At 40.4% G+C, this 24,998-nt stretch overlaps 1 protein-coding gene across 5 annotated transcripts in view; it reads right to left on the reverse strand.

Moving 5' to 3' along the window:
• Positions 1–2,076: 2,076 nt before the first annotated feature.
• LOC115109729 (PHD finger protein 21A-like) overlaps positions 2,077–24,998 on the reverse strand; it is a 109,263-nt gene continuing 86,341 nt past the window's right edge. For all 5 annotated transcript variants that reach the window (XM_029635009.2, XM_029635006.2, XM_029635008.2 and 2 more), the window contains 5 exons: positions 14,829–15,001; positions 13,999–14,154; positions 13,515–13,590; positions 13,289–13,392; positions 2,077–12,189 (listed from right to left, as the gene is read on the reverse strand). In XM_029635009.2, coding sequence (XP_029490869.2) covers positions 11,434–12,189; positions 13,289–13,392; positions 13,515–13,590; positions 13,999–14,154; positions 14,829–15,001 — 1,265 coding nt within the window. In that variant the 3' untranslated portion in view covers positions 2,077–11,433. The remainder of the gene's footprint in view (positions 12,190–13,288; positions 13,393–13,514; positions 13,591–13,998; positions 14,155–14,828; positions 15,002–24,998) is intronic.

Below are 24,998 nucleotides of genomic sequence, written 5' to 3' on the forward strand. Positions count from 1 at the left end.
GGATATATTGAAGCGGCATCTCAAGACATCAGTCAGGATGTAAAAGCTTGGTCGCAAATGGGTCTTCCAAATGGACAATGACCCCAAGCATACTTCCAAAATGGCTTAAGGACAACAAAGTCAAGGTATTGGAGTGGCCATCACAAAGCCAAGACCTCATTCCTACAGAAAATGTGTGGGCAGAATTGAAAAAGCGTGTCCGAGCGAGGAGGCCTACAAACCTAACTCAGTTATACCAGTTCTGTCAGGAGGAATGGGCCAAAATTCACTCAACTTATTGTGGGAAGCTTGTGGAAGGCTACCCTAAACGTTTGACCCACTCCGGGATGCTGGCCTTCTAGGCAGAGTTCCTCTGTCCAGTGTCTGTGTTCTTTTGCTCATTTTAATCTTTTCATTGGCTAGTCTGAGATATGGCTTTTCTTTGCAACGCTTCTTAGAAGGCCAGCATCCCGGAGTCGCCTCTTTGCTGTTCACATTGAGACTGGTGTTTTGCGGGTACTATTTAATGAAGCTGCTAGTTGAGGACTTGTGAGGCTTCTGTTTCTCAAACTAGACACTAATGTACTTGTCCTCTTGCTCAGCTGTGCACCGGGGCCTCCCACTCCTCTTTCTATTCTGGTTGCTCTGTTCTGTGAAGGGAGTAGTACACAACATTAGAAATCTTCAGCTTCTTGGCAATATCTCGCATGGAATAGCCTTCATTTCTCAGAACAAGAATAGACTAACGCGTTTCAGAAGAAAAGTCTTTGTTTTTTGACCATTTTGAGCCTGTAATCGAACCCACAAATGCTGATGCTTCAGATACTCAACTAGTCTAAAGGCCAGTTTTATTGCTTCTTTAAATCAGGACAACAGTTTTAAGCTGTGCTAACATAATTGCAAAAATGTTTTTTTAATGATCATTTAGACTTTTATAATTATAAACTTGGATTAGCTAACACAACGTGCCATTGGAACACAGGAGTGATGGTTGCTGATAATGGGCCTCTGTACGCCTATGTAGATATTCCATAAAAAAATCTGCCGTTTCCAGCTACAATAGTCATTTACAACATTAACAATGTCTACACTGTATTTCTGACCAATTTGATGTTATTTTAATGGGAAAAAAGGCTTTTCTTTCAAAAACAAGGATATTTCTAAGTGACCCCAAACTTTTGAACGGTAGTGAATATTAAAGTGAAGGGAATTTTTTAAATGTAAGGGTGTGGTGACTGGCCTTGTATACTATTCAGGCTACCTGTAGTTATGCAATCCTGAAGTATTATGCCTTTTGATGACCTTATAAAAACATTACAAATGATAACAAATGTGTTTTGATAGATTTTTATCATGATTTGCCTAACGCTTTAGGAAGCCATTTTCATTGGCTAGTAATACGACTCCCCACCTATAGAATCTGCAGGGCTCCAGAGGGTCTGCGTTGAGTACTTTATCTACCGACCCAAGACTCCGTGATCCATGTCGTTGACGCACCGCCACTCTTTGATTTCACTCGTCCACGGAAATGCAAAGTTGTTCCTATTAGAAGTACTTATAATGAGCCAGCCGAATCTCTCGGCTTTGACCATATTTTTATTCCAGGAAATGACATGAAAAACGGAAGAAAGCTACTTTAGTTCAGAGATAAAAGACGCAGTACAAAAATGTGAGTTAAATTGTCACCTTTCGTCCAACGCGCATTACAGATGTGCTGTGTGGGCGTGAGAGAAACAACCTTGAGACAGAATGCTCAGAAACGAACCTATGGAATTTTTACACGCAAAAAGTAATCAAAGTTTTTACATTTAGGCAGGGTACAATGAGAAACTGTCCTCAAGTATGTCCTCCAAAAATATTGCTGAAATCAATTTATGGCTGAAATAATTTGAAAATGGTACACAATCAAAACAGACCTCATCAGTTATCATGGACAATGGCATAATATAAGCGTGAAAGTAAATTAAAGTTATATTTAAACTATTTAGTTAAAAGTAAATAGTTAAATGATAGAACAAAATTTAAATGAAATTCTAAAGAAAATATTATTTTGACTACTCCCCCTCCCACCAAACTTAAAAAACACACACACTTCAATGACAAGGCAGGTTGCTTTTGACAATTTATTAACAAAATGATAAAATAAATAAATACAAATTGATCAAATTTTCCTAATATCAACTTCTTCCCATATTCCTTAATAGTATTTTCTAAACAATGCATACAAATAACTAATCACAGAAGAGGCTCAATACAGCAGAGGTAAGAAACACACCGGATCACTCACAATGTCAGGTGAACAAACAAATGAGAGATCTGTAACAGAAGAGATGTCAAAAAAAAATTAAATTTTATTTTACAAATATTTTGTTTTGTGTAATTAACAATTTACACAATTCAGCACACCAGGTGAACCTTTTATTCGTATCGCAACAATGCATCATCTTTCACCAAATGTAGTTTTTTTTATTATACTTTTTCGCACTCTTAAAGAAGAAACTCCTCCAATTGAATTTACAGTGGATGAGGTAAGACTCTCAAGGTGTTACAACAATAGGGAAGTCACAACATATGAATTATAAGTATTATGGATGATGAAATGCATCAACAATACTAGAAGGCCACAATCATGACTTGGTATACCATTGACAGAATATATAATGCACTGGTGAGAATGTATAAGTGAGCTACTCTAGATTCACTCTAGAATTAACTGGAAATGCCATTGTTATGCATAAAATATAACATACATCTGAGTGAGTCTCAGCTGCCAACTGCTTTTTCTTTCACACCTGTGAACTTATACATTGTACTGAAGCAGATATTAACCGTTTTTGAGGCTGATATTTATTAAATGCATAAGGGCTTCCAAATATAAATGCACATTTGCTTTTGGTATATTGGTTTTAGAGCTTAGTACTTTAAATTAATGTGTTAATTATTATTTATATTTATATATATTTTTTTACAGGACAGTGTACTGAATTTTGCACTCACTGTCCCAAAGTAACAATAACATTAGGCATGGTGCATTAGTGAAGGCAGAAATTGAATCAAAAGAATGGTCCAATTGCACAGAGACTTCATAGTTCACGGCATTAAAATCCTCTGCCATTAGATCATTCCAATTATGAACTGGGTGGTTTGAGCCCTGAATGCTGATTGTCTGAAAGCCATAGTATATCAGACTGTATACCACAGGTATGACAAAACATGTATTTTTTACTGTTCTAATTACGTTGGTTACCAGTTTATACAGTTGAAGTAGGAAGTTTACATACACCTTAGCCAAATACATTTCAACTCAGTTTCACAATTCATGTCATTCATCAGACTCCATTGTGAGACGCCTCACAGAGGATATTCAACCATAATTGCAAATCCAAGATCTCAATATCCTTACAGTAGAAGCTAACGAAACACACAACCTGACAAGGTGCACACTGATCAGTAAAGAGAAGAGAGGCTACCATTCTAGAATGCTCCCTTCTTTCTGCAAGGTTCTCACAGTGACAAACAATAGGATTACAAGAGTGTTCTACACTTTCTTCATTTGATCCAATTCAAAGTTGCCAATTATTTTATGGGATGAGAATTAAGTGGAGTGACTAATCTTAGCTGGTCTGAGAAAACTGATGAGACTTCTCCTTTATGTATACATTGGGCCATTTAAAAAGACACCAATCTGTAGAATCTCTGATGAATGATTTATTTCAACTTTTATCACATTCCCAGTGGGTCAGAAGTGTACATTACACTCAATTAGTTTTTGGTAGCATTGCCTTTAAATTGTTTAGCTTGGGTCAAATGTTTTGGGTAGCCTTCCACAAGCTTCCCACAATAAATTGGGTGAATTTTGCCTCATTCCTCCTGACAGAGCTGGTGTAACTGAGTCAGGTTTGTAGGCCACCTTGCTCACACACACTTTTTCAGTTCTGCCCACATAACTTCTATGGATTAAGGTCAGTGCTTTGTGATGGCCACTCCACTACCTTGACTTTGTTGTCCTTAAGCCATTTTACCACAACTTTGGAAGTATGCTTGGGGTCATTGTCCATTTGGAAGACCCATTTGTGACCAAGCTTTAACTTCCTGACGAATGTCTTAAGATGTTGCTTCAATATATCCACATCATTTTCCTCCCTCATGATTCCATCTATTTTGTGAAGTCCACCAGTCCCTCCTGCAACAAAAACACCCCCACAACATGGTGCTGCCACCCCAGTGCTTCACGGTTGGAATGGTGTTCTTCGGCTTGTAAGCCACCCCCTTTTCCCTCCAAACATAATGATGGTCATTATGGCCAAACAGTTCTATTTTTGTTTCATCAGACCAGAGGACATTTCTCAAAAAAGTACAATCTTTGTGCCCATGTGCAGTTGCAAACTGTAGTCTGGCTTTTTCATGGCGGTTTTGGAGCAGTGGCTTCTTCCTTGCTGAGCGGCCTTTCAGGTTATGTCGATACAGGACTCATTTTACTGTGGATATAGATACTTTTGTACCCGTTTCCCCCAGCATGTTCACAAGGTCCTTTGCTGTTGTTCTGGGATTGATTTGCACTTTTCGTACACCAAAGTACGTTCAACTCTAGGAGACAGAACACATCTCCTTCCAGAGCGGTGTGATGGCTGCATGGTCCCATGGTGTTTATACTTGCATTCTATTGTTTGTACAGATGAACATGGTACCTCCAGGCGTTTGGAAATTCTCCCAAGGATGAACCAGACTTGTGGAGGTCTACAATTTTTTTCTGAGGTCTTGGCTGATTTCTTTTGATTTTCCCATAATGTCAAGCAGAGAGGCACTGAGTTGAAAGGTAGGCCATGAAATACATCCATCAGCAGCTTCTAAAGCCATGACATCATTTTCTAGAATTTTCCAAGCTGTTTAAAGCCACAGTCAACTTAGTGTATGTAAACTTCTGACCCACTGGAATTGTGATACAGTGAATGATACGTGAAATAATCTGTCTGTAAACAATTGTTGGAAAAATGACAAAGTAGATGTCCTAACCGACTTGCCAAAACTATATTTTGTTAACAAGAAATTTGTGGAGTGGTTGAAAAACGAGTTTTAATGACTCCAACCTAAGTGTATGTAAACTTCCGACTTCAACTGTTATAGCAATAAGTTACCTCAGGGGTTTATGGTATATGGCCAATATACCACGGCTAAGGGCTGTATATCCAGGCACTCTGCATTGTGTCATGAATAAGAATGGTCCTTAGACGTGGTATATTGGCCATGGGCCTTATATTTAAGCAATAACATTTTTGCCAGAGATGCCATACAAAATTGTGTTTATTTGTAAGAAAAGCTTCAATTTTCCTATACTGAGACATCCATCCACTGTATACTATAGTTATGGAATCATGTTGCCAGAATGGAAAAAGAAAAGTGACTAATTTCACATAAAAACCGAAGGTAATGTGTATTAAAAAAGTTTGACAAACATTTGTATAAAAAAACTTGCATAAGATGGCATAATTTCTGTTGGAATGATTGGAAAGCTGCTGCTAAGGGGGTTTAAATGGGCAATCAGAAGTTGCTACATCCATTTTTTAACTTATAAATTAATGATATGTACCCGTTGATTCTTGAAGGATATAACTTAGAAAGTAAATGCCTCATGAGCTTAGTTCAACTGTCGTTCCTCATCAGAACCCAAAATAAACTTGTTTTACTCCAATGTTTGTAAACAAAGTAAAATAAACACTGTAAAGCCTCAAAACATTAAAACTACAATTTTGATATCATGGATGGTCAGTCCTGGCATCCATAGCTCTGTCTATTCATTTTAGAGTGGTTACTTTTTCCAGCTCCATCCCTCGGCTTTTTACCAAAACAGTGGCTGGAAAACGCTTTGTTATTGTTTCAACTGCTGATTTGCCCTTAAAAAAGTCCAATGCAGCAGTTGTCTCAATATCAAATCATTTCAAGGTAACAATTAAGTACCTTACTGTGATTGTTTTCAATTAAAATGCTCAGCAATAAATAAAATAGTTTCTTAGCAAAGAGCAATTTCTTATGCAAGACTTTTGGTAGGACTGTCTGGGAGTGGTCTGAGTCGGACAGGGAAAACTAGCTATTATTGGCAGAGGTTTGAAACTTCCTTATTGTCTATTAACTTTACCGCCTAGTGATGTCACCAGGCAGGATGACATTTCAGGCTGTCTTTTCAAACAGCTCTTACACTAAAATGTCACTATCATTTTCATAGTATTATTCCAACATCATACTGGAAATATTTATAAAACACAGGAAAATCACATTTTTGACTGCCCTAGACCTTCAAGAAGTCTATCCAATCAGGGTGCTGTTTCATTTGTTCAAACGCACACAGGCCAAGGCTCAATTCATATGACCTGATATTATCAAGCTTACGGCAAGACAGAGACAAAAGAAAGGGTGAGAAAATAAAAAAGGTGCACAAGTAGGGGACAAATAATGATCACTGGCGCTGTCCTGACTGAGTTTTAATGCTGAGGAGACTAGACTACCACAACATGCCTATGTAGAATCTCAACCATAGAGAGGTAAATTCAGGGTAAAAGGATATAATCCAGATTTCTATTTCATATTATATACACACATCACATATTTTAGTCTGGGAATTCAACCAAAAGTGCATCACAAAAAAAACATTCTAAAAGTCACACCTGTTTAAGAGTTTTTGAATAATCCTTCACAAATATCGTACCAGTTCCTGTGACATTTGAACAAACTACTGAGTGGTGTACATCTATGAAGAAACCACAGAGATTTGTCATTTTACAGGTGTTCCCCAATACAGATCATTCAAAATAAATTGAATTCACCTTTTAAGGACAAAAAATACATTTAAGGCAGCTGCTATACAGACTACTTGTAGAAAAAACAAACATATCCAATAGCCTGAAACAAAGTCAACTCCACGTACTTAACTTAAAGCCCAAAGTTATTTTCCATATGCTGATTCAATTGTGCTCTATATTTCAGATATATATATATTTGCTGAAGATTCTTGAGTTTTGTGGGTGGATATAAAATCACATGGGAATAACATAGGACAAGAAATAGACCAGTGTGTTTGTGTAGTAAGGTAATAATACAAGTCACAGTGCAAGTCAAGAGACAAAATATGCTGTTGGAAGAAAGGCACTCGAGGTACCTAAAAAGGGGAAAGATCAAGTTGCTCTGTAACATACGTTCAGACTTTACAGACAATGTCTGAATATTTTGTTGTATTCAAGGGACACAGTATGAAAAACATGTGACACCCAGGAAATCAATTTTGTACGGTCTTGATGTAGATATGTCCTTACGAGTACCGTGTAAGACTCACAAGGCAAAAGAACCCCTTTCATTCAATCTATGAGGAAGTACAAGACAGTACAGCCATTGCAGTTGATTGCATATCTTTGTCAAACTATCCCTTTTCCTTGGACATTAAGATGGGTTAAAAGAAATAGAAAAAATGAATCTCTATAACAACTTAGAGAGGAGAAAATATAGATGCTATTTATTATATAGCTAACTACAAAAAAAAATAGCAATGTTAAGAAGACGTCGTCCCTTGAACGTCATATATTTGTTAAATTATTTCAAGTCCCTGTTATTTAAACAGCAAACATTCTCCAAAGATATGTCAATTGGCCATGGATTGAAGTAAACATGATGAACAGTGGGGTCTGAAATTATTGACACCCTTGATAAAGATGAGCAAAAATGACTGTATAAAATAAATAATTCAAATACTGAGCTATATTGTATGCTCAAAAAAATAAGGAAATTACATTATTTCATACGAATACAAATTGCTCAGTGACAGAGATTTTGTTTAACAAGTAATATTTTTTTCCCTCAAAGGTAGCGATCAAAATGATTGACACCCCTGTTTTCAATACCTCATCTTGTTAGGATAACGGCACAGAGCCTTTTTTCTACAATGTTTTATTAGTTGGAGAACACATTGGGAGGGATATTAGACCATTCTCCCATACAGTATCCTTCCAGATCCTTGATATCCTTTGACTGCGCTTATGGACTGCTCTCTTCAATTCATATACAGGTTTTCAATGGGATTCAAGTCCGGAAACTGAGATGGCCATTTCAAAATGTTGATTTTGTGGTCAATAGATTCAGGAGTGTGCTTGGGGTTATTGTCTTGCTGAAAGATCCACTTGCGGCCAAGTTTCAACCTCCTGGCAGAGGCAACCAGGTTTTGGCTAAAATGTCCTTGTACTGGGTAAAGACATGAAAATATAGCTCTTTGGCCGCACACAGTGGTGGGTTTGGTGTTGAAATTAGAATGCATGAGCAGAAAAGACTATTATAAAATATGGTAGGGAATATTTTATGTTATGCAGCTATTTTGCTTCCACAGGTCCTGGGGCGCTTGTTAAGGTCAACGGCATCATGAACTTTACCCAGTATCAGGACATTTGAGCCAAAACCTGGTTTCCTCTGCCAGGAGGATTTGGAAGGACTCTGAATGGACGAATGGTTTTAGATCCCTCCAAGTGTGTTCTCCAACTCATAAAACATTTTATAAAAAGGCTCAGTGCCATTATCCTCACAAGGTATTAAAATGCTATTGACAATAGGGGTGTCAATAATTTTGACCCCCACCTTTGAGAAAAAAAGATTACTTGCTAAAACAAAATCTTTCTGAGCAATTGTATTAGCAATTGTATAAAATAATATACTTTCCCCATTTTGTTGAGTGTACAATATAGCTAAGTATTTTAATGATTTATTTTACAGTCATTTTTGCTAATCTTTATCAAGGGTGTAAATCATTTAAGACCTAACTCCATGTTGCCCTCTTTGCACTTTATATAATGCAACAGTATAGCATAAACATTTATTTATTTATTTTTATTTCAATTGAGAAGACCTGAGGCTCGCTCAAAAAAGATCCTTCATAGATCTTCTGAATGGTCCCAACCCCAAAGGTTTATGAACAGTCTGGTGAAATTCATGATCGACTTGGTAAAAAAATGGAAAAAACCTGGGTATTGGCCCAACAAATTATAAAACAGACAAATAAACTCAGCAAAAAAACAAACGTCCCTTTTCAGGACCCTGTCTTTCAAAGACAATTAGTAAAAATCCAAATAACTTCACCAAAAGAAAGATGCCCAGGGTCCCTGCTCATCTGCGTGAACGTGCCTTAGGCATGCTGCAAGGAGGCATGAGGACTGCAGATGTGGCCAGGGCAATAAATTGCAATGTCGTACTGTGAGACGCCTACATTTGGAGGGTCCGCCATGATCTGGGGCGGTGTGTCACAGCATCATCAGACTGAGCTTGTTGTCATTGCAGGCAATCTCAACGCATTACAGGGAAGACAACCTCCTCCTTCATGTGGTACCCTTCCTGCAGGCTCATCCTGACATGACCCTCCAGCATGACAATGCCACCAGCCATACTGCTCGTTCTGTACGTGATTTCCTGCAAGACAGGAATGTCAGTGTTCTGCCATGGCCAGCAAAGAGCCCGGATCTCAATCCCATTGAACATGTCTGGGCCATTCCCTCCAGAATTGTCTGGGAACTTGCAGGTGCCTTGGTGGGGTAACATCTCACAGCAAGAACTGGCAAATCTGGTGCAGTCCATGAGGAGGAGATGCACTGTAGTACTGAATGCAGCTGGTACTGACTGTTACTTTTGATTTTGACCCCCCCTTTGTTCAGGGACACATTATGTAGGTGGAACTTGTGCAGTTTATGTTTCAGTTGTTGAATCTTGTTATGTTCATACAAATATTTACACATGTTAAGTTTGCTGAAAATAAACGCAGTTGACAGTGAGAGGACGTTTCTTTTTTTGCTGACTTTATGTTGATGGAGCATTACAACAAAAAAATACCAGAGGAAGCGCAAATCTATTGAGTTTTTGGGAATAGGGTTGTTGGTCAAATCTCTTATCCAAGCATGTTCCAGCGGTAGGAGAGAGGGAACATTTCTCCTGGACAAGGCCTAAGACTCACTCTCAAAGATCAGTTGGGTCATACAAAAATATTTTGTTGGGACTAAATTACATGACAACAAACAAAATGCATAATCTGTTTTGTTCCATACGTAACATACAAAAAAGCTTTTCAGCACTTATTTGTTATGCAGCAAGCTTGTGCTTTAATCACCAAAATGGACTGAAACAACAAACCCTCCAGTTTCCAGAAAATAAAGATATTTTGATGAGATTGTTGAATAAGCACTTATTTACCAAGGGTTGCCAATTCCCCAGATGGTATTGAATAATACATTTCGTTCTTTATCTTTCCATACAGTTAGTGGACATGTCCCTGCTATAGTTGGATACAACAGCATTTTGGCAGTTCAGAATTAAACAAAAACGTACATTTCATAATATGCAAAGGTCACCTCTATTAAAAGATCATTAAATGCATAAACTATGCCAGTTAAAAACGTTTATTAACAAACAACTGTTTTATGCAACAGAAATGCACTTACTTTTGAAGACTAGGAAGACCTGAATGAATATCTTATCCTATAAAAGAAACACACTGCAGATATATTTTTGCGTGTTTGTTTTTGACAATGCAATAATATTGCAATTTCACATTTAGTGCTCACAGTTGACACTAACTCACAAATTTTACTCAATTACTGCACTGGATCTACACCATTTTAAAACATTAAGATACCATGATACCGTGATCTGACTCCACTCTATCTTGAGATGACCGTCTTTGTTACCTGGGTCTTCCTCAGCAAGGCCCTAACCAGCCAGCTCTATAAGCAGTTTGCCTCATACTTCCAAAGCACGTGGATGCTGCTTTACTTTCTTCTTTTTTTGCCTGAGGTTTTGTGTAAATGGGTCCATAGTTATCGGTAATGTGAGTGAGAATGGGGAAAGGGGAGGAAGGTATTGGGATAACTGAAGGCTCTCCTGTTTTACCTATTTGATTTTCAATGACGATCAAACACCTCAATGTTTCCCCACTGTTAACAAATACTGACACTTTTTCAAAGCCCTGTCCCTCAGCTGTTTCGCTTATCTTTTGGTTTTATTTTGTTCTCAGTTAATGCCGTAGAAACATGGTCTCTGTTCAGCACGCAGTCTTTAGACATCTCTAACCTGCATCCCCAGGAACAGAAGTTAACCTAAGATACAACCCCTATGAGAGTTCTGAGGGGAACTGTTGCAGGCACACACTGGTGTGATGTTATAAATGATCTTACTTTTATCATTACTACTGTTCTTTTCTAACCTTAAATTGGCATGACACTGGTACACAAGCCACCCTTTCACCCATGTTTGTGGTATAATAACCTACAGCATCCAATAGCAATCTCAGACTTGGGCTGTAGATCTACTATTTACACAGTCTGAATATACATTGGAATCAAGTATGTATATAGATTGGCAATTTCAGTTACCTTTCAAAAGTGAAAGCTAAAGTCTTCTTTTTTTATGTTGGGGGTTTTCAATCCAAGAGATGGAGTGTTAGTCTTTATTGTCCAAACTGTCGAGAAGAGCTTGCAAAGATTGCTGGGAAGGTTCTGAGGTTTTGCTGTTGTTGGTGCTGCTGTTGTCAATGTTTGTGTTCTCTTCCTGTTCCTCTTCTATCACCTCCTCTGTGCTGCTCGTGGTATTGACCTTATTCTCAGTTATGGTGTTAGTGTTGTTAGTACAGCTCTCATCCATGCTCATGTCAGTACACACAAGGTCTGTGGTAGCATTGTTTGTGGCCACTGTAAAGTTCACTGCACCGACTACTGCAGTGGCTTCCGTCACTTCCTCAGCGTTATTAAACTCAGCCACAGGTTCAACACTGATGCCCACTGCAGTCTCAGTGTAGACCTCGGCAGCAGGCTCAACGCAGATGTCAACAGCAGCCTCAGCACTGACTCCTGCTACCTTGTCTGTGGCAACATGAGCTACAACAACCCTCGTCCCGGCTTCAACATTGGTGCTGTTCAGTGCTGTGACCTCGGCCTTTACCCCATCCACAGACTGGATATGGACTTCTGCTACAGCATGGGTGTTGATGGTGTCTACTGCATTTTCAGCAGGGACAATTGCATCCTTGGCCCTGATGTCTTCTGTGATGTCTTCTGTGAAGGCACCTGTACCCTCGGTCTCCACGGTTTGACTGAAATGGAAAGCCTGAATGAGGCGGACCAAGTCTTTGACCTTCTCCAACGAAACTTGCATTTCGTTCTGTCGAGACATGATGGTGTTTTTGGTCTCCATGCATTCCTATTTAGAGGGGAGGAAACAGGGTTGGGCATTTCAGAATAATGGACATAATAAATTAAGTCACTTAAATTAATCCAATAAATGAAGTGACTTAAAGGTAGACTCAGTGATATGACAGATGCAGAAAGTAATCAGCATATTGGGTAAATTTTCGCAACAACTAAGAGCGTTGAAGCGCGAGGTTCAACTTCTCCACTGTTTTGGTCCTGTGGCTACCACGCAGTAACAGCGTGAAGCGAACCTGTGCACATACACAGATACTGTGACTGTGTGAGAGCAAAGTCTTGCATCTCGCTTATTGAAATATCTGCGGTACTGCTCATGGCAACGTTATTTCGCCGAGTCTACCTTTTAAAAGAACAGTTTCAAAATACAATAATGGCTTGTGGAGTCCCACAAGGCTCTATATTTAGACCGTTATTTTTCATATTTTACATCACTGCACCGCATCTGGTGTCAAATGTCTCCATTTGGTTTCAGTCAGGTTAAGACTCCCAGGAACTAGTCTAAGCTATATGTTCGATTCCCAGTGAACCCACGTAAAATGTATGCACGCATGACTAAGTCGCTGTGGATAAAAGAGTCTGCTAAACTACATTTATTATGTTGGTTCCTGACAGATCCACATTTGCTTCCTAACAGGCCAGATAGCAAGCTAGATGTCTCCATCTCTGGCAATTTCTTGAACTCTCTCTAATTATAGCACTACCAGTGATGTTTTTATAAATGTATCGTTTTTATAAATGAGCTAAAGTATTAGTATAACAAGGTAACCGCAAACTAAGACTTTATCCGATTAGCAAGCATTGTGCTATGTAACTAGCTTTGTTATCAGTGTGCAAATATATCTTTGGATGTGTTTCTATGACATTTTGTGCCGCCCTATGGGACTCCCAATCACAGCCGGTTGTGATAAAAGCCTGGATATAACATGACATAAGCTAAGAGAGCATCAACGCAGGGTAAGCAATAGGGGTAGTTGCGTAAATGACCTAAGCCACACTATTATTCAAGATCTCAAATACTTCCATCTATTTCAGTACATCCATCTGAAAACAACTCGCTTATGAAGGTGTTTTGCGGTTACTATGGAGCTTACCGTTATGGAGTTACTGAGTTGGTTGACCCCTTGTTCCAACTGTTCTCGCTCCAGTTTCAGTTCAGCACTCCACTTCATTAGTTTTTGTTTCTCCTCTTCTTTAGCTTTTAGGAAACAGAAACAACACACAGACAACGGTGAGACTTAAAAAAAAAAAATCTGACTGAAACGGAGCCACACATTTGATGTTTGTCAAGGCACAAGGTTTTTAGTGTGCTATTCCTACCTTCTTTATAGGCGATATAGGAATGAACAATAGCCAATGTTCCTGGCCATTGAATTGAATCTTCTGTTTTCAAAATCTGGAGAGAAGAGCACAGCTTTGTTGTATTGTGATTGCAAAGTCATGACATTACCTAGACGTGGAAGAAAACAATGCTGTGGTCATCCTTTGGAGATGTCACAAAGAACAAACAAAATGAATCAGATGGGAGTGTAAGATGCCATCCTCCACTAACAAAATGAATGGGAAAGAATTACTTAAAACAATACTGAATCATGTTGAAGCTTTCAAAGGAAGGAACAGTCATATCGTCGTAATGTTTTCACCTAGAAATAAGGACTAGCTGATGAAAGCCTGAGGGGAAAACTATGTCTCTGCCAATGTCAATAGATTATCCACTTTGAAAGAGTAGCCAAATTCTCAGATCTATACTGCTGAACCACTGGACTGCTGGGCCAAGCCCCTCGATTGTGGGTGCTGCGTTTACCTGCTCTTGACATTTGGGACAGATCCACATGCCTTTAGGAATGGTTTTCAGGGGTGGGTCCAGGCAGTCCAGGTGATAGACACGTGAGCATGTGTCACACATGAGCAACTGGCCACTGCGTCTGCACACAGTGCAGAAATCCTCATGGATGTCTCCCTGTCAGGATGAATTGCACCAATCAGTTTCTCTGCCTGTCTAGGCCTGACCAATCACGTGTGCAGAGGCAGGGCAGAGGGGCCGTGTGTTGATTTGAGGATCATCCAATCATATTACAGTTTCTGTGTTGTTTTAAAAGGTAACACTTAAATAAATAATGTGTGTAATTCCAACACTGAAATGGAAAAGCTCATTCTAAAAGCCATTGTGAATACCATTCTGCATTTCCTATTTGAAAAATATAGTTTAAAGTATGTAATAAACTACTTTAATACTGCAGTATGTTTGTAATGGCATTTAAAAGATCTAATCTAACTGATCCTACTTAAAAATAATATAGGTAAAGTAACAATTTCACTCAGGCTGTATCACTTGTTCCTTTTTGAGAGTAGGGGGAGTACTGAATTTGAGGCGAGGAGTACTGTTCACTTTGTAAGATTGCATCAAAAATGAAGGTTCAGACAGTCAATAAAAATCAATAAAAACATGTCTGTACTTGTCTAGGTCTTTAGACGTGAGGTACTGGGACATTTCAACTCCACTAAAGTATTTGTAACAGCCTGTGGACAATACCACCAATATAAAAAGGGAGGGGCAAGAGTAGGTGAAGTCAGTATGTTAGGATAGAGCCCCAGAAAGTCCAGGCTGCTGTGCTCTCTCCAGCTGCTACTTACATCCCCAGAGCTGGGGCTGGGCAGGGGGAGAGTGTGGTGGGGATGGACATGGAAGGGGAAGATCCCCCCTGTGTTGGGCCACTCGGGTGCCGGGGAGACAGTGAGACAGCTGGAGGGGGAGGTCGGGGTGTGGCTGCCCAGCTTCGGATCGCTGCTGTATTTGGGAGGGTGACCTGGGTGAAATGAGACAGACGAAAAACAAAAAGTGGGAAGGAAACAAACAAATAAACCGTCTGTCCGACATACCTTTGACAGGGGGTCCTCGTTGGCTTATGTGAAAAGGGGAGGGTGTTGAGTTGAGGGTGGAAGAGTAGGAGAAGCACAGAGAGCGGAGTTAGTGCACTAAAATGTACTACAAGCTCTACGCAGACGAAAGATTCTGAGTGTTGCCATGTCCTTTTTCGTCACAAAAGGGGCGGCTCCTTGTAATATGCTCCGGCATTCAACATGATTTTTTACTACATGGAAATTGAGACACGCCATATCATTCCTTCCGCAGTCGTAGGGGCAGTGTTCTCGCTTGGTTCCTTGATCTTATCTATAGGCTATTCATCAAAGTAGACTATTTTTCATTGATAACCAAATATAATTTCAGCGACTGTTCAAACAGTAAACAAAAAAATTATCCACTCAAAAAGGTATTTTGTTTAGAAGTAATAACTAGTGATTACAGGCTATTGTGAAATAGTAGAACCTGCTGTAGCTAACTAGCTAGCCATGTGCTTTTTCTCCCAGAACAAAACATGACGTTCTATTTTTAAATAAGGGAATAAATACACAAGTAGCATGTCAAACTGGGACAATGTTTAGGTTACACCAAGTACGAATATTTGCCAGGGCATATTTTTATATTATAAATCACATTATTTCACATGGGGATGTGGGAAGCTAAAAATGTTAGCTAGCCTGCTATGTTTTTAGCCAGCTAGACATGCTGCCAGCTAACTTACTCTATCTAGCAAGGGATACATTCCTTGCTTTCACAACATTTAAAGACAAAAGGCTAAAACTTTGCTATAGCCCCCTTGAATGGAAGTGAGACCGGCAAGGATTTTATTTTACCAAAAGCTGTCCTCTACTCCAAAAATCCCATTCCACTAAGGCTGTTGCTGTGACTGTATTACTGCCCTTACGAAAAAAGATTGCAATCAGAGTGCAGTATAACTGCAGTACAATAACTGCAGTATGTTGCAAATACTGCGTCCAAAATAACACTTTTTTTTTTTACTACAGTAATTTTGCAGTGTAATTGCAGTTACAGTGCAGTACACTGCAGTTATTCTGCAATTACTGCCTCCAAAATACCAGTCGACTGGAGTTAATGTACTTTAAAAACTGCAATCTTTTTTTGTAAGGGTGCCACACTGGCAGTCATGAGTCATGACCGCAGTAAAATTCCACGTGATCGTTGAGTCAGGGTAATCTCTTATGCACTCTGGACATGCTTGGTAGTGCCCAACTTGCTAATGACCATCAGGTCGCTAATGGCCTGATATTCAGAGCTCTATTGTCCCTTTAACCCAACTCACTGTGATGATCAATTTGAAGAAAGAAGTTCAACAACAGGTTGAAACTTAGTGGAAAACATGGTCGTCATGGATGTTGTTTTAAAGCCCAAGCACAAAAAATAAAACCTGAATTAAAATAACGGGGGGGTTTCCAGCAGGTCAATCACGAGCTACCAGTAGTTCGCAGCCCACCTATGAGTAGCTCGTCAAAAACAAATGTCACAAGTCTCAGACACCGCAAGCTCCCAGCTAATCAACGCAACATTATCCCACCCCTGGTTAGCCACTATTGGTAAAAAAATAAATAAAAATTAAGACAATATCTGCCAAGTATTTTCATGCAAAATTGATTGTGTCGGGTCTGTGTGGTGCGCCCTTTTGTCTATCACTCTGTGTATAGCCAGTTGATGTTATAACCGTCTTGTGGGTTGACAGAAATACTTTCCCCAAAACCTTCTCAAATAAATATTAACCGCAAAGTAGGCTTACCTGGCAGAAGTATATCATGAGTAAGCATAATTTGTATCTATTATTTGCTATTTGCAAACTTTACCACGAAATGAGAAGCAGCTGTAGAGAACCATCGCTAGACCAGCACAATAGATGACACATTCCTCACTCGCTACATGCCCAATTAAAGGGCCAGATGAGCAATTAAAGGGGAATAAACACTCACCAAAAATGTGTCTTCAAATCAAATCAAAGTTTATTTGTCACGTGCGCCGAATACAACAGGTGTAGGTAGACCTTACAGTGAAATGCATACTTACAGGCACGAACCAACAGTATAATTTTTAAGTAAAAAAAATAGGTATTAGGTGAACAATAGATAAGGAAATAAAAAACAACAGTAAAAAGACAGTGAATAATAACAGTAGCGAGGCAATATACAGTAGCAAGGCTATAACAGTAGCGAGGCTATATACAGGCACCGGTTATCAAGGCGAGACCCAGATGCAGACACAGGAGGCAGATGGTTGGAGTCTTACTTTGTTAAATAATCCAAAGGGGTAAGCAAGAGAATGGTCGAGGACAGGCAAAAAGGGACAGGCTCGTGGTCAAGGCAGGCAGAAATGGTCAGGCAGGTGGGTACAGAGTCCAGAAACAGGCAAGGGTCAAAACCGGGAGGACTAGAAAAAGGAGAATAGCAAAAGGAGTACGGGAAAAAAACACGCTGGTTGATTTGACTAAACATACAAGCCGAACTGGCACAGAGAGATCGGAAACACAGGGATAAATACACTGGGAAAAATAAGCGACACCTGGAGGGGGTGGAGACAATAACAGGAACAGGTGAAAAAGATCAGGGCGTGACACCAGTTAGTCCGGCTAATTGATGTAGTATGTACATGTGGGTATGGTTAAAGTGACTGCATATATGGTAAACATAGAGTAGCAGCAGTGTAAAGAGGGGTTGGGACACACACACACACACACACACACCGCACACACACACACACACACACACACAGCAAATAGTCTGGGTAGCCATTTGATTACCTGTTCAGGAGTCTTATGGCTTGGGGGTAAAAGCTGTTGAGGAGCCTTTTGGTCCTAGACTTGGCGCTCCGGTACCACTTGCCATGTGGTAGTAGAGAGAACAGTCTGACTGGGGAGGGTGGGATCTTTGACAATTTTTAAGGCTTTCCTCTGAGGTCCTGGATGGCAGGTAGCTTAGCCCCAGTGATGTACTGGGCTGTACGCACTACCCTCTGTAGTGCCTTGTGGTCGGAGGCCAAGCAGTTGCAGTACCAGGCAGTGATGCAACCAGATGTTCTCAATGTTACAGCTGTAAAACCTTTTGAGGATCTGAGCACCCATGCCAAATCTTTATAGTTTCCTGAGGGGGAATAGGCTTTGTTGTGCCCTCTTTATGACTATCCTGGTGTGTTTGGACCATTCTAGTTTGTTGGTGATATGGACACCAAGGAACTTGAAGCTCTCAACCTGCTCCACTACAGCCCCGTTGATGAGAATGAGGGCATGCTCATTCCTCCTTTTCCTGTAGTCCACAATCATCTCCTTAGTCTTGGTTACGTTGAGGGATAGGTTGTTCTTCTGGCACCACCCGGCCAGGTCTCTGACCTCCTCCCTATAGGCTGTCTCGTCGTTGTCGGTGATCAGGCCTACCACTGTTGTGTCGTCTGCAAACCTCCCTATAGGCTGGCCCTGAGGGGCCCACGTGTTGAGGATCAGCGTGGCAGATGTGTTGCCACCTACCCTCACCACCTGGGGGCGGCCCGTCAGGAAGTCCAGGATCCAGTTGCAGAGGGAGGTGTTTAGTAACAGGATCCTTAGCTTAGTGATGAGCTTTGAGGGTACTATGGTGTTGAACGCTGAGTTGTAGTCAATGAATAGCATTCTCACGTAGGTGTTCCTTTTGTCCAGGTGGGAAAGGGCAGTGTGGAGTGCAATAGAGATTGCATCATCTGTGGATCTGTTTGGGTGGTATGCAAATTGGAGTGGGTCTAGGTTTTCTGGGATAATGGTGTTGATGTGAGCCATTACCAGCCTTTCAAGGCACTTCATGGCTACGGACGTGAGTGCTACGGGTCTGTAGTCATTTAGGCAGGTTGTCTTTGTGTTCTTGGGCACAGCGACTATGGTGGTCTGCTTGAAACGTGTTGATATTACAGACTCATTCAGGGACAAGTTGAAAATGTCAGTCAAGACACCTGCCAGTTGGTCAGCACATGCCCTGAGCACAAGACTTGGTAATCCGCCTGGCCCCGCGGCCTTGTGAATGTTGACCTGTTTAAAGGTCTTACTCATGTCGGCTACGGAGAGCGCGATCACACAGTCGTCCGCAACAGCTGATTCTCTCATGCATGCCTCGGTGTTGCTTGCCTCGAAGAGAGCATAAAGTGATTTAGCTGGTCTGGTAGGCTCGTGTTACTGGGCAGCTCACGGCTGTGCTTCTCTTTGTAGTTTGTAATAGTTTGCAAGCCCTGCCACATAAGATGAGCATTGGAGCCGGTGTAGTACGATTCAATCTTAGCCCTTTATTGGAGCTTTGCCTGTTTGATGGTTCGTCAGAGGGCATAGCAGGATTTCTTATAAGCTTCTGGGTTAGTCCCACACCTTGAAAGCGGCAGCTCTACCTTTTAGCTCAGTGCGAATGTTGCCTGTAATCCATGGCTTCCAGTCTGTGATAGCAAAACAGTCCTGTAGTTTAGCATCTGCTTCATTTGACCACTTTTTTATAGACCGAGTCACTGGTGCTTCTTGCTTTAATGTTTGCTTGTAAGCAGGAATCAGGAGAATAGAATTGTGGTCAGATTTACCAAATGGAGGGTGAGGAAGAGCTTTGTATGCGTCTCTGTGTGTGGAGTATAGGTGATCTAGATTTCTTTCCCCTATGTTGATAGAAATGAGGTAAAACTGATTTAAGTTTCCCTGCATTAAAGTTCCCGGACACTAGGAGCGCCGCCTCTGGGTGAGTGGTTTCCTGTTTGCTTATTACCTTATACAGCTGACTGAGTGCGGTCTTAGTGCCAGTGTCCATCTGCGATGGTAAACGAAAAGTATACATTGAAAACTCTCTTTGCAACTAGTGTGGTCTACAGTTTATCGTAAGAAACTCTACTTCAGGCGAGCAAAATCTAGACACTTCCTTAGATTTTGTGCACCAGCTGTTGTTTACAAATATGCACGGACCATATGCCTCTCCCTCGTCTTACTGGAGTGTGCTGTTCTATCTAGCCGGTGCAGCGTATATCCTTCTAGCTGAATGTCCATGTCATCATTCAGCCACGATTCCATGAGACATAAGATGCTACAGTTTTTGATGTCCCGTTGGTAGGATATTCATGATCGTACCTCGTCTAATTCATTTTCCAATGATTGTACTTTGGCGAGTAATATTGACGGTAACGGAAGCTTTCCCACTCGCCTTCTCCGGATCCTTACGAGGCACCCCACTCTGTTTCCTCTGTACCTGCGTCTCTCTTTCCAATAACGGGGATGTCGGCCTTGTTGGGTGTTCGCAGTATATCCTGTGCTTCCTGCTTGTTGAAGAAAAAATCTAATCTTATTTTTTTGCCGTAAAATATGGTGGCAGAAACATTATGTACAAAATAAGTTACAAATAAAGCAAAAACCCCCACATAATAGCACAATTGGTTAGACGTCCGTAAAACTGCTGCCATTTCTTCCGGCTCCATTTTAGATACCGATGTGATTTAAGATTTGACGTGGACTCAGAACATCCAATTTCATTGGTTCTCTATGAACAATTGTAATTTTAAGAGTGAAAAAAATTAACATAATTTGGGAAATTTACAGATTTTATAGGGCCCCTTTGCAGTTGTTTATTAACCATTATTTTACCAGGTATATTGACAGAAAGGACCCGGAAGGGGAGAGGAGAACTAGCTAGACTTTGAAAGCTATAGAAAAAAATGAAGAAATTGTAGCTCGCGACATGTAACATTTTTTTATAGTAGCTCTCATGCTAGAAAAGGTTGGTGACCCATGGTCTATGCCAGAGCTGGGCAATTCCAGTCTTTGAGTGCCTGATTGGTGTCACAGTTTTGCCCCAGTTCCAGCTAACACACCCGACTCCAATAATTACCTAATCATGATCTTCAGTTTAGAATTCAATTTGATTAATCAGCTGTGTTTGCTAGGGGTGGAGAAAAAGTGACACCAATCAGGCCCTCAAGGACTGGAGTTGCCCACCCATGGTCTAGAATTAAAAATAAAAATTATAGTATCGCCTTTAAGTATGGACTGTATTATTATACCAGTCCACCTTAACTTCTTGCGGATTATTTCGACACCTTCCGGTGAAATTGCAGAGCGCCAAATTCAAATTAAATTACTATAAATATTAAACTTCCATGAAATCACAAGTGCAATACATCAAAATAAAGCTTAACTTGTTGTTAACCTGTTGAGTGTAGGGGGCAGTATTTTGATGTTTGGATGAAAAACGTACCCAAATGAAACAGAAGCTAGAATATGCATAGAAAACACTAAAGTTTCCAAAACTGTCAAAATATTGTCTATGAGTATAACAGAACTGATATTGCAGGCGAAAACCTGAGGAAAATCCAGCCTCTTATTTTGAAAACTCCCTGTTCCATTGCATGCCTTCCCTCCATTTAAAGGGATATCAACCAGATTCCTTTCCCTATGGCTTCCACATGGCGTGAACAGTCTTTAGATATAGTTTCAGACATTTATTCTGAAAAATGAGCGCAAACAATCACATCGCGTCAGTGGATGGCTTGGTGTCACCAGAGTTTTGCATGCGCAACGGCTTGGAGCAGACATTTTCTCTCTCTCTCTCCTATTGAAAAAGCTACGGTCCGGTTGAAATATTATCGTAAAAACAACCTGAGGATTGATTATAAAAAACGTTTGACATGTTTCTACAAACTTTACGGATACTATTTGGAATTTTCGTCTGCCCGTCATGACCTGCACGAGCCTGTGGATTACTAAACAATACGCGCCAACCAAATGGAGGTTTTTGGATATAAAAATAATCTTTATCGAACAAACGGAAGATTTATTGTGTAACTGGGAGTGTAACTGAGTGCAAACATCCGAAGATCCTCAAAGGTAAGCGATTAATTTTATTGCTTTTCTGACTTTTGTGACCAATCTACTTTGCTGCTAGCTGTTGGTAATGTTTTGTCTGCTGAGAGAGATGTCCTCACATAAACACTTTGTTTGCTTTCACTGTAAAGCTTCTTTCTTTTTTTATCTGACACGCCAGGTGGATTAACAACAAGCTAAACTGTGTTTTGCTACATTGCACTTGTGATTTCATGAACATTTCATTTGAATTTGGCGCTCTGCAATTCAGCGGATGTTGACGAAAATGATCCCGCTATAACGGGATGGGTGCGCCAAGAAGTTAATCCAGCTGCCGTGTCAGATTTCAAAAAGGCTTTACGGCGAAAGCAAACCATGTGATTATCTGAGGACAGTGCCCAGCACACAAATGCATAACAAATCATTTTCAACCAGGGAGTTGCGACACGAAAGTCAGAAATAGCGATATAATATATGCCTTACCTTTGAAGAACATCTTCTGTTGGCACTCCAAAAGGTCCCAGTTACATTACAAATAGTCCTTTCATTCGATAAAGTCATTCTTTATATCCATAAAAACTCAGTTTAGCTGGCGCGCTTCAGTCAATAATCCACTCGGTTTCCTTCCTTCAAAATGCATACAAAATGAATCCCAAACGTTACCAATAAACTTATCCAAACAAGTCAATCAATGTTTATAATCAAATCTTAGGTACCCTAATAAGCAAATAAACGATAAACTTGAAGATGGAGAATCGCTATAGTCTTTTTTGTCGCGCAGCGAGAGGCTGCAGGCTCCTCAGTGGTTGATGGGTGGAGTGAAATAAACGTTGCCTACCAGGCATGATTGAAAAAGCTATTTGCGTGCATAAGGATGACATGTTTTATTCCCCATGTTCCTGCCCATTTGGTAATGGGCCATCCTAAACAGAAACAAATGTTACATATTAGTAAAGGCCAAGATTCAATTGAGAACAGTCTGATGGCTGAAGATATCATCACTTGAGAGAACAGCATGTGCAGCCTGAGGCAAGGAACAGTGCGCAAGCTTTTTTATGTTTTGATTTCTAAGACATTGTAAGGTTTGTATCATTCCCAACTAAAGTTGCCAAAAAACTCCAAATCTAGCATATAGGACCCGTTTCAAAAGCTCACATTTACGCTCAACTTAGCCATTTCATATGCTTACTCGCTCCTTAATGGGGATAATATATTTTATTTTATTCAGCTAAGTTCAATTACATTATTTTTAATAGGGATGCACAATATATTGGTGAACATATTGGAATCGGCCGATATTAGCTAAAAATGCCAACATCAGTATCGGCCCGATGTCTAGTGTAACGCCGATGTGCAAAATCGATGTCAAAGCTGACGTGCATACCTATATAATGTAGGTAGATGACGTAATGACGCCACATAAAATTTTGCGCTACAAGTGCAACACAGAATTCCTAACCTATGACAATGTCTGACAATTTCTGCTGTGTGGATCGAGCAGTCAACAAATCGAGCAGTCATTTGAAAGAGTAAGAACATTTCAGCAAGACAGCTCAAAGGCAAAATCCATTAAGGCCAAGATAATGGAATACAATATCCTTGACAATCAACCGTTCTCGACCGACTGGTTGAGCACCGGTACACACTACCAAGTGCGCTATTTTTCAGATGTTGCCCTACCGGAGTTACACAGATAGCGTCACTGTTATTAGCTTCACAACATACTATGGAACGCCGTTTGGGTCTTTACATGTCAAAAAAGATACACGTAAAATAACACTATTTGACAATAACACTATTTAACGCGTTAAATAAGTCTTTGACACGTCAAATAACACAGTTCTTTTTATAGAATGTTGTGTGTTCTGAATTTGCACGTACAAGCCAAGCGCCACCACTACTATCAGTAGCAGTGTCAAAGCAGTAGCAATGTCTGCAAACAAGCAAACACCGGCCTCGAATGATGTATTACAATACCACGTTGGTAATAAAGCATTATATGTTTGAACGCAACCTCTGGGGTAGTTAACTAGCTTTAGCTTGGTACCTAGCTAGCACCAATACAACCAGCCTGAAAACAATGACCAGTAGAAACTGCAGTCATTTTCATTATTCTTAGCAATGATTAAGGAATCCTTGTGATTAAGTACTAGCTAGGTAGCCACTTGTTGTTCTCCTATTGAAATTGAACTTCAGTTCATGAAAATAAATAGCTAGCCAGCTACTTAACCCTGTTGCCCAAAGTTAATAAACTGCCTGCTAGCTTCATCTGGCTAGTGAGGCTCGACCGGACTGGGTTATGTGTTGTGAAGCTAGCCACAATGAGGATTAGGAAACTTTTTTTTTCATTCAACTTTTTCACTCCTGACGCTTTATCTGGACATGGTTCGTCAGGACCTCCAACAGCCGAAGCTAAGTAGTAACATTAACATGATGCCGTCTAATTGCAGTCGCTGTACTCATAATATACAGGAGAACGATCGCCTTACGGCGAGGATAGCTGTGCTGCAAGCCCAGCTTCAGACACAATCATTAGGCAAGGGTAATTTCAGTGTAGGAAAGGATGAAACAGCGTCTGTGCCACCAGTAAGTACAGATAGTAACGTTAGTATAAATCCCCTGGCACGGTCCCCGCAGCCGGACAACTTTCTCACGGTTTCTGGAGGGAAATGCTGTAGGAATACTCAACCGGTGTCGCTCATTCAGCCTGACAGAAACTTTCAACCGGTTTTCCCCATTAAGCAACGAGTCGGAGTCAGAGGCCGAGCCTTCTCTTGTCTCTACTCCTCCCGTTACGGGGTCTGAGATGCCGAAGCTTCCCATCATTAGCTCTGACAAATTGAAAACTCTAGTCATTGGCGACTCCATTACCCGCAGTATTAGACTTAAAACGAATCATCCAGCGATCATACACTGTTTACCAGGGGGCAGGCCTACCAACGTTAAGGCTAATCTGAAGATGGTGCTGGCTAAAGCTAAAACTGGAGAGTATAGAGATATTGTTATCCACGTCGGCACCAACGATGTTAGGGTGAAACAGTCAGAGATCACCAGGCGCAACATAGCTTCAGGGTGTAAATCAGCTAGTAAGATGTGTCGGCTCTTCGAGAAATTGTCT

Source organism: Oncorhynchus nerka, linkage group LG25 (assembly GCF_034236695.1).
Source record: "Oncorhynchus nerka isolate Pitt River linkage group LG25, Oner_Uvic_2.0, whole genome shotgun sequence".
NCBI lineage: Eukaryota > Metazoa > Chordata > Actinopteri > Salmoniformes > Salmonidae > Oncorhynchus > Oncorhynchus nerka.